This window comes from Lepisosteus platostomus, chromosome 7 (assembly GCF_059453375.1).
Source record: "Lepisosteus platostomus isolate fLepPlt1 chromosome 7, fLepPlt1.hap1, whole genome shotgun sequence".
NCBI lineage: Eukaryota > Metazoa > Chordata > Actinopteri > Semionotiformes > Lepisosteidae > Lepisosteus > Lepisosteus platostomus.
Genome location: NC_142617.1, coordinates 37,695,609 through 37,713,159, shown reverse-complemented (window position 1 = coordinate 37,713,159; position 17,551 = coordinate 37,695,609). Strand labels below are relative to the sequence as shown.

General features: G+C 38.9%; 1 protein-coding gene across 2 annotated transcripts in view; it reads right to left on the bottom strand.

Moving 5' to 3' along the window:
• Positions 1-17,002, bottom strand: part of LOC148658668 (hematopoietic progenitor cell antigen CD34-like) — a 30,793-nt gene extending 13,791 nt beyond the window's left edge. Inside the window, exons 1-4 of one of the 2 annotated variants that reach the window (XM_088640140.1) lie at positions 16,757-17,002; positions 2,906-3,031; positions 1,290-1,558; positions 500-574 (exon numbers count right to left, since the gene is read on the bottom strand). In XM_088640140.1, coding sequence (XP_088496266.1) covers positions 500-574; positions 1,290-1,558; positions 2,906-3,031; positions 16,757-16,838 — 552 coding nt within the window. In that variant the 5' untranslated portion in view covers positions 16,839-17,002. The remainder of the gene's footprint in view (positions 1-499; positions 575-1,289; positions 1,559-2,905; positions 3,032-16,756) is intronic. The other variant, XM_088640139.1, reaches the window with a different exon arrangement.
• Between the last annotated feature and the right edge of the window lie 549 nt (positions 17,003-17,551).

Here is a 17,551-nt window from a genome sequence, read left to right as displayed (position 1 = left end):
AACATGATGGAACAACAAATGGTACAGGGGATTAATACTACCATAGACATGGAGGGATGTAAAAGTGAAGCGATTACGTTGTACTCTTCAGCTGTTTAAATAAGTTTAGGCGTTCACATAACCAAGGAGCCGTGGTAGTTCAGAAGGCAAGGGTGTCTGGCTCCTGACCAGAAGGTCCCGGGGTCAATCCCAGGTAGGGGGAAGCTATTTAGCTTTCCCTAATTCCTTCCAGATGGCTCTCAGGTCCACCCTTGCTTTCCAAATGAGTACTGGGGGTTAATCCTTCCGGGGTTAATAGGTTGGCTGGAGTGTGATGCTGACCACATCACCTCCACCTCCAGTGTCGGATGGTCAAGAAAAATGGTGGCCCTTGTCCCCTGTTTCCCATGGGCCTTTATACATATAACCAAACCACACTGTCATATACAGCACAATTAGGAATTGCTTTGATTTCTTCAAGGAATGAGACTGAAATTGACCATTTTTCAGCAATACTTACACAGTCTGTTGCCTGCTCCAATTTCAGCTTCACTGCATTTCTGTCCCTTATTTGGTCCTTGTGTACGCACTCGACCTGAAAAAGGACAAGAATTGTTTATATTTTGTACAAGGCAGTAGCCTCTGAAATCCTTTGTGTTTGATGGGCCATTGAACACTGTACAACTCTTACAGAACACCTAGTTTTTTCTTGAATGACTGGTCAAACTGATGGAGAATTTTGCATTTCTAATTAAATTGCTTGCTGGTCCAGAATGGCACTTTATTTTCAGCTGGGCAGGGTGGCGGGAGACAGTGATTAATGAGCTGAGGGAGATTTATAGCGTACACCAGAGCAGCTTAGGTTGCCAGATAACAAGGTCTGAATGAGAAGAGCCTTCAATATTTTGATTGTATAGAACCTGCTTCTTTTTTTTTACCATACCCCAAAAATGTGACAGATTTCATCTCACAGCATTCTGGGAGGAGCAATCACAGAAACTATTGAAGCTGACCTGGTGTCATTCTTTTCTCCTAAAACGTACCATCTGAATGACCTAGTCTTTTCCACAGTTCAATAGACAAGCTGCTTATTGGAATGAGAAGCCCAGTGCTAACAAACTGAGAGAAGAGGCGACTCTTCTTTTAGCATATCACAGCAATCTAAATGTTTAACTTGTGGACTTCAATCAGTGTTAACCTGAAATACGAGAGCTGAATCCGAGTCAGTGAAGTTCACCAATGTTGTTAATAACACAAGCAAAGCTTCACGATATCTGCCTTTGTTGCTCTGCAGACGTCCTTATCCTCACCTCGTGGATGGGAAGAGGTGATTTAGACGACACACTTGAAGAAGACGTGACAGGTAACATTGTTTTCATTACTGTGGAAAACGGGAGGGAGGTGGTAATGGGGCTGCTTGTTGCCGTTTCAGTTGTTGGTGATCCTGTGGTTCCCTCAGACACCTTAGAGATTGTGCTGCCTTCTGTTGTGCTGACATGCATCTCTGTGCTTGATGACATGTACAGGGTCGTGGACTCCTTCTTTTCCACGCCAGCAGTAGCTGTGCTCTCTTGTATTCCTGAAAAAGCACACATACAGTACCAATCAGTTTATTTCAATGGGTCACAATTTCAACACATCTGCTGCCCTTTTTTAAAAATTTAGAATCTCCATTTATTTAAGATATACCCACTTACTGAGTTAAAATCTCACCCAAAAAAATCTCAAAAGCCAGTCATGAGCTTTGTACATCTCTGCTCATATGTATTGCTATGACCCCAACAAAAGAATGAGGAAGGACTCTTCTGACCTGCCCACTTGCAGGCCAGTCGTCTTTCACCACCTCAGAGATACCACAGCTCTGTACCTGAGGATCAACACTATTCAAAAAGGAAGCACATCCCGTACCAACGGCACTGTATGCTTACAAGCACCTGGGAAGTGACTACAGGGATCACTGTGTCACAGAGAACTGATAGAGCCCCGGTTGACCAATTCCGTTCAACTCTCAGTGTCCCTGAGCCAACTGTGCATTGTTGCAAGGGTAATTTCTGAATCCCAGTCATGGTCAGCAAGTGACATGGCCCATGGCTGCAACAAACTATAAAGTTCTATAATCAGTTATGTTCTCCAATTATCTAGATGTAAAGTTTGCCCTTTAAATTAATCAGCAGCAATAATCTCACCTCAAATCTGGACAAGACTAGGAACATTTATGTTTTTATGTTCTAGATTGCAGAAATTTGTAATCAAGAATAGGATTACACAACTTGGTTCTATGACTATCACAACTATGACTTGGTTCAATCTCAAAGCAATTGGAAAAGCACTAAAATTTGGGTACTGGCTGTAGCTCAGAGAATATCCTAGCCACTCTTTTTCAAGTTGCTTTAAAAAAGTCTCATTTACAGTACTTATCCAGTTCTTTCAAATGATGCGAATTAGCAAGTCATTTATTCTGATATCAGGCAAGATTCTCAAAGTTGTTACACTCATAAAATAAAATAAAAGCTTACCAACAGAAACATAAAACTAGAAACATAAACACAGTATGATTGGATTTGTTTACAGTGAAAAAGCTTGCTCATGGCTCAAGGAATTTTGCAGCTCTCCAGAGAGAGAGACAGACATACTTTCACAAAGTTCAGAATATAAAAAAGAACATGCAGTAGCAATCACTTCTCCTGGGACAGCTGATTTATTAATAACGATAGCTGAGGCTTCCTGTGAATTTGTCGATAAGACCATCATCATTTTTTTTTACATAAAAAGGCTACAGAACTTTTGTGAAAGAAGTTGGTTTAATAAGCAAACTAAGCATTGTAGATATTTAATTAGGGTTGAATCAAGGAAATGAATCTGAGGAAGGACGACAATGAATTCTTGAATAGGGTTGCTATGGGGAGAAGAAAATGGCTGAACTTACCAGAGAGAGCACTAGCTGTGCTTTCTGAGGCTCTGTTACTGGTGCTGACTGGGCCCGAAGGTTGTGTTGTACTTGCTACAGGAGTAGTAGATGCCACCGTGGCTTCACCATCACACAGTGCACAATCTGAAAAAGGACAATTTTGTTCTTTAATCAAGGAATGTTTAATCTGAAGTGGAGCTTTAAAATATTATAAGAACACTGCATCACTCTCTAAGAGCCTAAATTAAGCAGAATCCACTTGATTATCAGGATGCAGATTGTACTGAATGGAACCATACATCTGGTATTCCAAATTGAGACATCTGATGTTGCAAAAGTTAAAACAGGTAAAAATTCAGTCACCCACGATGGAAATTTCTAAAGGTCTTCTGGTTATCAACAAATAATATTTTAGACAGGTACAACTCCCGCTGTCATTAATCACTATTTGATGTGTAGTATTTGCATTTTCAGTTTGGAAAGAGAGTCTTGCGACAAGCATGCCATGTCTGTGTCTTGTAAAGAAGATTAGAAAAGAAGAATGAATACAGACAAGAGGAGGCCAGTCAGCCCCCTTTGCCCTTTTGGTTTATGGTATTGCAACCATCTACAAATTCCATTAACCTATTTTTAATTAAAACCAATAACTCCAGCTATGACACCCATGTCCTTACATTGCCACAGGTAAAGAACCCACCTAAGCCAGCCTGAGCAATGCCTGTCTCACAGGACTGATGTCCTCTAAAGGAACAGTATGCTGCTGCACATAAAATAAATTTGGGTAGCAATTTCACTGGTCTAAATGAAAACGTCTGGGTACATTTTTCAAGCATTGTTCACTTTTATGCCTACCACACCTCTTTTGCTCACAAGGCTGTGATTATCACATTAGTGAAACATTTCAATACCCTTGTTCTAATAGAGGCATGTGTGAAAGAGATGTCAGTTGCATACTGGTGATAAATTTGTAATAATAATTACAGCACGCTTTTGTTACGTAGCAACTAATATTCCGTTGCAGAAGACTAATTGGCCAGGAATTTTATCATACACATGGTGTTTGCTTAAATTGGGCTGAGGGTTAAAATAATCTGCCCTCTGACTGACTGACTACAGCAGGACCTGACCTGAAACCAATTAGGTCTATTTGCTCAGGAGCCAAAGTAATTAATAGCCTAAGTGTGGAGTAATGCCCCCTCCTGGTGCTGTGCAAATAAATGTCACTCTGTGACAGCCCTAAAGGTCATGACCTTAGACTCTGTGTTGCTCCTCTGGGGAAGAAACATTTGGATCAAATAATTATAACTAAAGCGATCATCTCTTCTCATGACAGCATGTTTGATTTCTGCTTGCATTTTTGGTCTGTAATAACATCTTTGGCTAAAACTCAATACTCATGATAGACTTGCATATTATTGTTAAATGGTAGTAAGTAATTGTGTTGAAAGATTTTTTTAAATGCAGAAGATATCACTGAGTACTCAACAATGCAATTCGCTGTTTTTTTATTTCTTCAGCACTTCACTTTATGAAGGTTAGGAGCTTCAAGGCATTGAATTAGAAGACTACTTCTTTAGAAAAGATAGAATATTTGACAAAGTAATGCTTTTGATTTATATCATGTCACTTTTGTATTTTTTGTGGTATGCATGCTTTATTGAAACGATGTATTGTAATATTTAAGGGCTATTCATTTAAGATAAAGACACATTTGCCCAGGGAATGTGTAGAGATGCGATTCTAATCTTCGGTTCAGACATTCTAGAGGTCTGGTACAGAACTCATTCTCACCCTGGCTTCAGAATGTAGCCATCTCTAGATCTACTGTATAGTTGTTTTTCCCTTATAAGGTACCCATAAGGATGGTTATTTTTTTTGTAATGTTGCAAAGTACAGCAAAACATATCAGTTAATATGACACCCACCCGAATAATAGTCTTCATGTTCCCCTGTTTTGAAAGGAAAGGGCTACTTTGGCAGCAAGACTGAAAGACATTCATTGACTATCTATGCTAAAGAGTGGTGAGACAATGTCAACAGAAGGAAAAATAATAAAATATTCCTACAACAGCAATGCTGTATGGTATTGATTCTATGGTTTATTATTATTTGGAAGAATTCTTATGGTCTTCTTTATACTAAAATGTACTTTAGCTTATAAATCCAGTAACTAATTATTGAATTTCTTAATTTTTAGTTTACTCTGGTAAAACATTACAAAAGGACCATTTCCTGAACTATTTACCATTTCCCAGGAATGCATTGCAATTGGCAAGGATTATCAACAAGAAGAAAGACTTTCTGGAAACTGTGAGTGCTGTTGATCTCCTATAAGTGTAATGTGTAAACTCATTTTTGCTCATAATATCGTAGCATTAATGTGTTGGACATTGTGCAGGAGAGGCCATATATTTTAATGGCTTCTACTAAGCTTAAATCCTAAGTTTTACTATGTTAATAAACCTGCTTTCTGACTGCTGGTGGCAGAAAATTAATGTTTATTGAAAGAATAATTGCACACAAGAATGCACAGTCAATTGCCAGACTTACCCAAACCCATGCTTATTCACCTTACCCCACCCTCTCTCAACTCTCTATCCTTCCTCTCTCCACTGCTTGTAAGCATTTGCTTTGAAACCTATTAAAATACTTTCTACTCAGTCTGCCAGAAAGTTTATAAATCTTTTCAAAAGAAAAAAACAAGGGGTTAAATTTTTTGTGGTTTTAGGTTTTTAGTTTAATGATGTTTTGCCAGTCAGTTAAGTTAAATTAATAAGGACCTAGCAACAGTTCTCTCTCGCTCCCATGCCCAACACATACACAATGCCCACTTCTGTTCTTTGTCAGCTCGTAAGATGTGACAGGAGTTTATTTCTGCGTTTCAGGCTCTGAGGATGTAAATACGTTTGGGGAATGATGAACGGTCTCTGAGCTAATTAACCTCCTCAACCTGAGTCCTGACTTTGTCTCACATTCCTTTTCCTCACCTATCCCTTGATTGTTGGCTTTCCAAGACAGCCTTGGCTGTGCTTGCTCAAGATATCTTCCAGCCACTCTGACTGTCATTAGTCATTAACTAATTTCTCAGTAGCCTTGTTCAGCAGTAAGACCATTTCTTATCTGGACATTGTTGTGTCAATATATTAACGCAGGAATGATGAGAATGATGACTTTGTTATCTTAATAATGTATTAAATGACTGAAGAGTTTTTCTGTTATTTTTAAGCAAGAAAAAGGAGCCTTTCTCACCATCAGCATAATGACTACTGTATTTAAAAAGATTTTAGGCTTTAAATACCCATAAATGTAGCCCCATTTTCTGTTTCCTGCTAAAATGGTTAAACGTTTGAGGTTAATGTGTGCCTTTAAAAGATTTTGAAGTGCTCTTTTACTCTAAAGAGGGAAAATGTCTAAATTGCTGTATACCATATATTGAGTGAAAGTAAGTATAGGTGGCAATGGTGAACATAAGATCAAACACCTAATTAAAATAGTTTACAGATTACTACTATGGGTTTGTTCTAAGTGCTGGTGGCTAGCCTATACAGATATGCGAGATGCAGTTAGTGTCTAAGTATTAAATTGCATTCAGTATCTTCTTGACGGATTATGGATTTGAAACATTCTATAACTCTAGTGCCCTTTGATAATTTTATGGTGAGAAAGAGTATGTTCTTTTACAGTGTAACACCCAAACACAAGTGCCAGATGGTAACACTGCAGTTTCACACTCTACTTTTGGGAGCAGACAAATATAGCAGAAGTATAGTATTTATATAAACATAATGTATTAGCTGAATAAAACATTATTACGATACATATTATTTTACAATATATATGTATATAATGGGCTATTTCTCTGTTATAGTGAGTATATATATATTTATTTATATTGACTATTTCTGCATACACATACATATATCAAAGTACATATATAGCTATATACAGGTAGGATCTCCACAAAAGAATTTTGCATGTGACTTACTACCAAATTCCTACAGATGTTTCTCTTGATCCTTTACAAGGTTTAGCATGTTTTTATGTAAAATGATATGTGCAGCACCCACTACGAGAAAAGTTATGGAAATTATTAGAAATTATAACAATCCTTTTGACTTTGTCACAACCATTGTTCTTCTGAAATGCCTATAGCAGCTGGCTATATTACTTTGTACAGTAGGTCTTCATTTGTCTAGGGTCTGTGCCTGTTTACTTTGCCTTTAAGCTACTCTCATAAAAATTCATATGTGGTCAAGATTAAGCAGCTGGGTCTTTTGTGTCTTCACACACGTACTGGAGAAATCAGACATCTGCACTAATGAAGCAGACCTTCCTCATTCAGAAAGTTTGTAGAGTAGATGTGGAACATGTAACAGCAGTCATAATAATTCAGTTCACTTCCACTGTTGCCATAACAGATTTGGTTACTATAACAGATAAGATTGTAAAGGAGCTTAAAAAAACTTCTGCACGAGGAATCTATTCCCTTTTCAACATGACACTGAATCCCATTACAGATTTCAAGAGAAACGTGTCACAATTGTCATTTGTACAAGTCAGCTCTCAGTGATGTGAGCTTTTTGTGTGGATGCCAGGCCAAATTATGGTACTGTATGTATACTGCTTGTATACTTCATTTTTTTTCCTGCTCCTGACCGAATAGCTCACAAACAATGCTCAAAATCATTTAGACTTCATAAAGAAATCTTGGCCATTTACTTTCCTCTCACCTCCAGTGTTCTTCATTTCTGTTTGCCTGTTAGAGAGCCAACACCTTGAGAAAGGCCCTCACACTGTACTCTTCGCTGTCCTCGAAACAGATCTTATACTTCTGGTTGGTTTTATGTGCTGTGTACTGTAATGTGAGAGTTAACTCTGTTCAAACTCAGCACATTACCCCATGCCTAGCAAAAAGGGCAGATATAAGTTTCAGCACACTGCCTTGCTTAATTATGAGACTTCAGTCAATTCGCCATCTTACTGTAAAGTTAATTTCCATATGTATTTTGTATCTGTAAAAAAATGTTAAAATAGCAGTTTGAATTTTTAAATGTCTTCTCTTGCATTTCAAGGAGCAAGAAGCTAGGAGGAGCCTTTGTAGAAATGGTCCAAAAATTAAGGTTTCATTGGCCCATGACAGTAATGTCATGACAGAAGCGATACCAAATGTAACATTGCTTGCTGGAGGAATTAAGAGTTTTCATTCCACATTGTAAAATGTGGTTGCCAGATTGTAAAAACAAACAGATCTTTTTTTTCTACAATATCACGTGTCACATCATACTCAAGGCCTATTTAGCAGTACATACTGTAAACAAATATCACAATATTTTCAGGGTTGGGTTTCTGGTAAAAGCTGGTTCTTAAAATCAAACAGGAGATCTCTTGCACAAAGGAAATGTATGTCTTTAACGAAATATAATATAATATCACTTGTTCTCACACTGCAGCCTCCTGATGGTTCAGAGGGACAGGGAACCACCCTTTTATAATGGCTTTTGGCATTTAATTCTGGTAAGTGATACTGTGCAGTTCAACTCAGCTGACCTTCCATAAGAAGACGACAGCAAAAATATCAGCAAGCTTCTTGACAGTCTTCTAATTCCCATTACCAGGCACCACGGCTGTTTTTCACATGCGTGCTGCACTCCAGTTCCAGCTCATTCTCCTATGATTTCCTATGAATTTCTCTTATTTGTTTTCAAGCACTCCTTTCCTCTTTCTCTACCCCCTCCACCCTTCTTCCCCAGTTTTATCTTTCCTGCCATTCTCAGCGTTAGGGGTCAGGGCAGAGGAACAAAAACAAACACTCTGAGGAACAAGAGACGAAGAACAACAAAAAGAATGGACAAAAGGATCTAGCAGGTTGGTGTGTGTCCTTCTACAAGTATTTCCTTTATTTTTTTTAAAAAAAGACCATGACTTCACTTCACTCGGAGGGGGTTCCTCCCAGTGAACAGATGTTGATCTCCATTGGGAGTTTCATTTCTGCTTTCAGGCTGAGCAGAGACCTGACATCACTTACTCAGAATGGGGCTACACAAGGCCTGGGCTTTGTAGGGAGACCCCCACCCAGATAGAAATCAGTGCGCGCCTAACCTCTTGACTGCAGCTATCACCATGACAGCCCAGTACTCAGATTTACTCAGATTTCCCCACCAGGGTCTGCTAATCGAGGGGCGCAAAACATTGTCTGGGAGTTCTCTCCTTTCTAATCTCTTGAGGAATGTACGTTGTGGAATGCACAGCGAGTCTAGTGCTGTGGAGGAGGACAGACGGTTCCTTTTGCTGAGGGAGCCCATCACTTACTCAGCCCTGGCCTTCCACCTCGCAGCCCAAGCCCCAGTCAGCTGGAGGTGAAGTCGTGGTAGACCTAAACCCGCAGTCTGGACACATCCCACGCAACACACAGGTCTCGGGAGACCATGGAGCTTTGTGCTACGCAGAATTTGCTTTGGATTGTCAAAATGGATTTGCCAAAAATAGGAATGCAAGAGGTCTGAATTGTGGTTGGATATTTAGTTGCTATGCACAGTAAAGTGTGTTTGCTGTAAATCTTAGGCAAGTACAGTATGAAGCCTTCAATGGATGAGCACTATTATTTTGAGCTCTTAACCACAGGTTATGCTAGAACATCCAACAACAGCCTTAGTCAGAAAGGGGATCAAAAGAAAGTGTTGTCTAAACACTAAATTAGAATAGGCCTCCTTAATTCTAACTTTAACAATTTACCAGAATGGGTATATGATTGCATAGGCTCTCTTTCACATTATGCAAAAGTGAACAAGCGAAGATTAATCTGATTTCCATTTTGGCTTGCAGTAATAAAATAAATCACCCATTATTGGATGGTACGGAAAATCCTATTTTATATTTTTATCAAGGCTGAGTGGAGGCTGCATATAAGTCTATGAGTTTTTTTAGCACATGGTTTAGTTTCCCAAAATATGACATCATGTAACAAGAAATACCAAAAAGAAAAGAGAATGTGAGCTCACCAACTAAAAAGAAGGAAACGGGAAATATTTAAGTTTTTAAGAAAACACACGTAACCTTAGCAAAATGTAACCTAGTGGTCTTGCTTTCACCAGGAACAAATGTACTCTAAAGTTACTGTACTGTACCTCCACCCAACCTCATAAGATAGATGCTTTAGCTGCAGTGAGACACAAAGCAGAAAAAATGACACCCAAACATTGATAATTTGGGAGTTAACACTGAAAAGGAACAACGTGATACTTTCATATGTTGTTTGCCTTGGGATATCATAAGAATCATATGCCATAAGTTTTTTTAAATGGAAAATATTATTTTGGCATCCTATTCTCTTGATTCCTTCAAACAAACTTCCTGGAAAAAAGAAAACTCTGATAAAGAACTGAGTACATATTAATAATAACATTGAATTTTTGCACACTTATTAAGACAGGATATGGGTGTGGAATGTGCAGTTGAGTCAAGTGCAGTATCCACGCATAGGAGGGTCAGGGGTGATTTGTGTGCATTAATAGGAGAGGTCGTAAAGGAATGAAATCATGCAGTTGTCTTCTGCAATGGTGGACTCCCTTTGCAAGATCTCGTACTTGAATCAACCTCTGTGTCCTGCCTGACAGCCTGATATTAAGTCTTCTTTAACTGAATTTATGGCACCGTATTTGTATACAAATTGTCCTCACTGCTAATCCATGTGTGTGCCACATACAGTATTAGTACTGCCAATTATCCATCCGCTTACACTGAACAGCTGTGATTGTCTCTCTTCTCATTTCATATAAGGTGCAAATAAAAAGAATGACTAGAAATTCTGAACATTTTCTACCAAAATATCAAATTGTCTTGCTCAGTAAGGTCAAAAGTGCTTCATTCATTTTTGAAAATAAAAGGGAAATGTTACTTCCTGTCAAGGGGAAACACACAACTTAAAAAAAAAAGTTTCCCTTTTTTACCCATAGATGTTTTAAATTGTTCCACACAGCTGTACTGTACAGTATGTGTTACACATCTGAAATCAACTCTTTTGTTACAGCAGCACTGTATAAGTATTCCCCCTTTTCTTGATAGAGCCAGTGCTGACAATCTCCATTTGAAAAAAAATCAACACCATGAAATTCACTCCAACGCAAATCATCTCTCATCCAAAAAACACAGATGGCAAGAGATTGGTTCAAGTTCTTTGTATACAAGTATATGGATTGATTATATACCGGTGCTACAAAAGGATATATGGTTTGTCCTTGCATACTGATTCTATACAATACTCTGGAAGGAACTCTGGAATAAACTATCTGTATAGAGAACAGGAATAATGCCAGTGTCCTCTTGAGCTGTCTGTGTTTAGTGGGGTGATTTTGTCAAACATTATTTTAAGCAGCATGTTCCTGACCCCAGTCTCAGCCTCCTGTCTGCTTGACTGACGATAGGAGACCCTTTTCTGCTACAGGAAAAGAAAACTATGAGAAAGTTCCAATACCGTCCCAAGCAGGAAAAGGATGTAATGTGTTTTCAATTAGGCACACAAAGTCTGAATATTTACGTTGTTGCACAGCATTAATTAGCAGGAGCAATTACTCAGAGCCCATAATGGCAGAAACGTTTGCAGAGCACAGGCACAGCTGAAGAAGGTGAAATCTTTTTTCTTCCTTTTTTCCCTTAGGGCATTCTTTTCTTTTTTAAAATAATGAAGTTCTCTTTCCTCTTTTAAGAACCTTACAGTATCTTCCTTGAGTGTCTTTGTATTCTATTTCAGATCGGACTGTTTTTCCAGGCTATTTGACATGCAGCTTCCTGTGTATATTTCACTGTTTGCATGTCAATGCAATGTGTTGCATATTGGAAAAAAAACAACCTTACAAATACAAATACATGTATTATTCATGACCTAGACTTTTTGGTTTTCTGTTCAGATTTGCATTAGCTGAACTTGAATAGTTGGATTTTCTTTAAGTGACCAAAGACCATTATCTGGTATTTGTAAGTAAACAGAATTAATATACTTCATTTGCATAATATTCTGCATTATGATAAAAATATTATGCAAACTCCTTATTAAACTACTGTAACAGCTGTCAAGCTGCCTCTCAGTACCAGAGGATTTAGGAACAAAAACTGCACAGCAGTGATTTCTAGAAGAAAGATTTGAGTTTCAGGTCTGCCTTTCATGAGGGCTAATTTTGCAAATCATGAACAATGTCATGTTGGCTTTAATTAAAGACTAGTGTTAAGGGGTATGTCTGATTCTGTGAGACATTATTGTGAATTTTCTGCTAGCTGAAACTGATCTGATACCTGCATTTTTGTTTTAGTCAGACACTTTAACATCACGTTTTCAGAAATGGTGGAGATTTTTTTCCACATTAGCACGTTAAGCACAGAATAAGGAATTCCCTGGTTGTATCTGTGTGTGTTTTTCATGAATAGGTTATTATTGAGGAAAGAGGGAACTCAGATTACAGGATGTTTGTGACTTTAGGGAATAGTGTTTTTTTTCCTGCTTACCTCACTGCTCGTTTCATTTGGTGGTTCCTTTTCATACTGGTAGAAATATTATTTTCATTAAACTGACCCTGTGCTTTTCTACAATTTGCACATGCTTTGTATGAGGAAGAGTGTTTAAAAAACTGGATAACATTTTTATGTCTTTAAGACATAGCTCACAAAGACTGTATTACTTAAAGGCCACAAGAAACCTCTTTATTGCTTGTTGCCAAGATAGTTCTAAAGTCGGAAAACATTGAAATGGAATACATTTCATAATAATTTAAACCTGTTGTTTGCACACTTTTCTTAAAGTTGCATTTAACATAGCCGTTTGCCAGGATCAGGATAAGTTTTGTGCAAGATGAATAAAAACAACGGACCAAACAATTTTACTACAAATCAGGGTAAAATTCACCTGCAGTTATACAAAGAGATCTGTTTTTGTATTCTGTTTTCATGTGTGCAATGTGGAAATTTAACACATGGGCCCCATTACATGTGCCTGTGCTGGGGTATATCTGTGGGTCTAGCCTTGGAATGTCTCTATTCCTAGGTCAGATTTTGGCTGAACAAAGATTGTGTGAGCATTAGTTGAGAACAAGGAAACAGATCAGTTTGTGAGCTTTCTTCCTGCTATTGGAGAGCTCTGGGGTTTGCTTTTTCCTTTGTTCACTGGGAATGCCTCCTTACTGACCACACCCAGGTTCTAGCTGAACTGCCGGTGCCTGTGAAATGTACTGTATGAATTTGGCATCAGGTTTCTCTAAATTACAGCTCCACAGTAGCTAAAACTGCTATAAAACCAGAGGGGATGACAGGATATCAAGGGCTTGAAAAACAAAACACTTTTCAGGCTCGTGTTTTATTTTCAGGTGTGCATCCTATTCATAGAATCTACAGTTGAAACTGTAATAAAACAGGAAAATCTCCATATTGTCCAAGAGAATACAGTAAATGTTGCTCCTCAATCAGATACAGATGGAGATGAAAGATGTCATGTATAGATGTAGCTAATCTTTAGTTTAATCAAATATTTCTGCGTATATGTTCATTCTTTTTAGTTTTGTATTCATTCATCTCTGTCCGGCACTCAAGTAAATGTGGGAGTGGCTGTCCTTGTCACAATAAGCCTAGTCACGCCACCAGTGGACAGGAATGGGCAGGGAGCAGCCGACGCCACAAATAGGAGGCTGGTTTTGTTCACAGAAGCCCGTCAGGTTCAAACCTCATAATTCATGATGGGAGCGCCAGTCTATACACAAAACCTCCCAGTCTTCACGAAAAGGAAAACTGCTCCTTGGAGAGGTGCCCCCCCACTTTGACGTTTCACGGGGAATGTGTTCCTCCCTTTCTCCTGGACTCACACCCAACCATTCCTAACTGGAAGCTAGACTCCACTTAAAATGGCCGCCTTCCTAGTCTTAACCTGCTTGACCACTGTGCCCGGTGTGCATGAAAGGCACACATTGTACAGGACAATCTTTGGATGTGTTTGGAAGATCAGGAAACTCAAAATATATGTTTTCAAAAATAAAGTCTGGAATTGGGAGTTAATTCTTAGCTCATGTCCTGCCTTTTCTAGAACTGCCAAATGTTAATCCTCCCAGTTTGTCTGTATGGCTGTTGGATCAGCACAGGAAGGCCGAGTCTCATGCATGTGCACAGCCAGAGGTATTTTCTTCTTTTTCAAACACCGCAAGGCCCAAAGTGCCTGCCTGAGATGGCACATGCTGACAGTGAAGGATAAATGCATTTCTCTCTGTCAACACTGGAAGTTCACATGTGTGTCCAGTATGTCACAGGGTCCACACTTGTGAGGACAACTTGGTTGGCTCAACGTCTTGTGCCCATCATAGTCCTTTAGGGACATAAACTGGTGATGATTGTGCTATGAGGTTCAGTCTGCATTCTAACCTAAGGTCCAAATAGGTGGTATCTGTCTGGACTTCACACTTCATTTTGAAGGTTTAATTTAAAGAATTTGCAACAAAATGTTAAATAGCAGCATACCCTCACTTATAAAGCTTACATATGTTCTCTAATGTAAATGAAAAACAACTCCTTAATTGTTTGAATTAATCAAAACCAAACTCTCTTTGTGTTTTGCTAAGACTTTCCCAACACAAGGGGCTTTTTCATCTGAGGTCAGCTGCTTTCTTTCATGGGATAAATTACATCACTTACACCAAATTTGGCATGTCATTGATTAGAACAGGGGCAAAACAATGAACTCAAAAAACACGATGAGGTGTACATTCCAGACGTGAATCAATACAGCAAATACCTAAGAACAGTGGGCTAGAAACAAAGCATTCATTATCATTTATTAATGAAAATGTAAGTTTGTAAGTTCTCAGATTTACACAAACTACCCTTCTCCTTCCTGAAAGTACTTTCCATGTCTCCAGAGAAGTGTGTTGCACTTTGCGATACATCAAAAAGAGTGTGAGGGCGGAGGTCTGTCAGGAGAATATGTTAATATCATACAAATCACTCCAGTTTTCTGCAAGTAACCTATTGGATTATAATAATTACTTGCTTTTTGTGTAGTATTTCCCATCCACAAGTATCTCAAAGGTCTTTCTGTTTAGGAGTTGATCCATTTCTATATTTTGGTAGTGTAATGGCTTTTCCCAGCTTCCATTCAGGATGACTGCTGTTTGTTTCCACCTTTTTTATTGCTTTCACACATAATAGTGCAAACTGCACCCAGCTGCAAACAGCTCTAACAGGCTTTGATTAGCAGCGAAGGAGGGTGTGTCTGGGGTGGAGGATAAGAAGGGGAAAGAAGAGGCTTGCAGGCAGCTGCACTTTGCTATTCTGAGCTCCTGACTTCATGGCTGTAATATGAAGGTGCCACAATCCAATACCATCAGTGCCTCTCGACTGTCATTTGGCTTGTTTGTGCCGTGCAAGATGAATCTGTTGTATTCTTAAAGAGCTGGGATTTTCTTCAGTTTGGCATGTGCTGCAGAAGTGTGCTTGCTTTCCTGACTTTGGTTGTAAAAAGAAAAACTGCTCCACGTGTTTAGATCACAACAGGCAGATGAAACTAAATCCTTTGATTAAAGGTGTTTAGTAATGTATACAGGGGAGGTTATTAAAACCTGGTTGCAGGACAGGATTTTATTAACTAAAAACAAGAATCACTGTGTGATTTAAATACATACAGATTCATACAGTTTTATATATACAGATCTACTGTACAGTATTAGAGATTTAATTGTCTGCACATGATTTTGTGTCTTTTATGTGTGGAGTGTGTTTATACATATGCAGCACACATGTATTTATTTGGTAGTAAATGTGCTTTCATATTAAGAAACGCTTATTAAACAGCATTCGATCTTAATATGAGCAGACTTTCTAATTTTATCTGCGAATGCCTGCTTACTGCACACTGCCAGCTTTCATGCCAGAATATCCCCCACTCCCTCCCAGTGACAATTTTGCCCTATCTGTGCTGCACCAGTTCCAACAGCTTGTGAAATCCTGTTCCCAAAATGTGCCTCACCCTGTAATTTCCAGGGCCCAAATGGTTTTGCTGTTAAATTTGCAGCAAGCTCACCTTCCAGCTGTAATGGTTTGGAGATCGTCTCACCCAGCGGGCGTCACCCAGGCCTTAATTTAATCCCTGCTGAACTGACAGAACCCCGGCCACATCCCTATCCCCAGTGTCCTTTCCTTATACCACTTCCCTCTGTTGAATTTACTTGGATCTTTTACAGGGCAAAAAGAAGTTAGAGAAAAAAGACCATTTCTCAATGTGAACAGATCTGCGAACAGTGGAAACTACTTATCAAAAAAAGCGATGTCAGGACAAAAAGTGTTTGATAGCGAGAAACAAGGGCAACCTCTGAAATTAAAACTGTAAAAATGACTAAAGAGCTAGTGTCAAGGCAAATGGCCAAACCTTGGAAAAAACTGGCTCAAAATGCACTAAAGTTTCCACTAACTTCACACATCCCCAGACTCCACTTCTCCAAGGCAGGATGTAGTCAGGTCGGCATTTGAGCTAAGCTGAAAGTTTCCAGTAGTACACTAGTAACTTCATGGCACACTTTTCCAACTTCTGTAAACACACTGCCAATACATTCATCACATAACAATACAAATGAACTTTTGTATGATATGATTTTGTATAATACATACTGTATAGAGCCTTTTGGCCAAAGGAAAAAAAAGCTGCATTTAAATTTCTTGGAAAACTGAACCAATTTCAAGAATTTAGATTTTGTATTTCAGCTGATACACACCTCAGTCTTATTTCAACATCTCTCCAACCCAAGATACCTAGCAGGTAGCACAAACAAAAATCACATATATTTCCCTCAGACAATGTCAAAAACACTACCATTGCTTGTTAAAAGAAAGGTAGAAAGTGGTACTCACTTAGAAGAAATAGTGTATAAAGAAATAGGGCTGCAGCCAGCTTTCCTTTAGATTCATTCATTCTCCCTCCTAGTGTAGCCATCCCTTCTCTGAGAGCGCAGCTTTCTGTTCTGTGTGAATGGAGAGCAGTGTGGGCTCCTGGAGCTCCGCGTTAAGAGTTTCCTCTGACTGTGAGTGTAGCAGCAGCACTGTGCTGGGGGTTTCCTTCAAGCTAGCAGGATAAAGCAGTGCTTATGGTCTTAGTATAGGCAGACAGTTTTATACAGCCCCTCATTACCAATACTCCACACCCCTTTTCTCACTGGCTCGTTTAACCCTTTGGCTAGGCTGTTTCAGCTGGCCTGGAAGCGTGCTGGAGAGCTGTAGTGTGAAGGCTGAAGACACAAGGCTCTGATCTCAAACTGAACATGTGCTCTCTGTGTGCGTCAGTGTGTGTGTCCACAGGTAAACATTTTTAACCCCCTTTGGGACTACTTTATAAGGTTTTCATGCTTTGTGCACTTCTAACATGCTGATTTTTTTTCCTTTTACCATGAAGCAGATCATTTGCACTAACAAAGATTGTAAAACGATGTCCAAATAAACAGGATCCAGGATTTAGACACAGGGTAGAGTACAAGGCTTTGTGTAGGTTCACAATTAAAATAACTGCTTGGATGTCTGCCAGGGTTGCCATTTTGTGTCATGTAATTATATTGTTTTCTGCTCTAGACATGTTCATTTCTCAGGGTTGAAAGTTATATTCCCATCTTTATCTCGGATTCCATAACAAATATATTCATTCAGTGATATTTA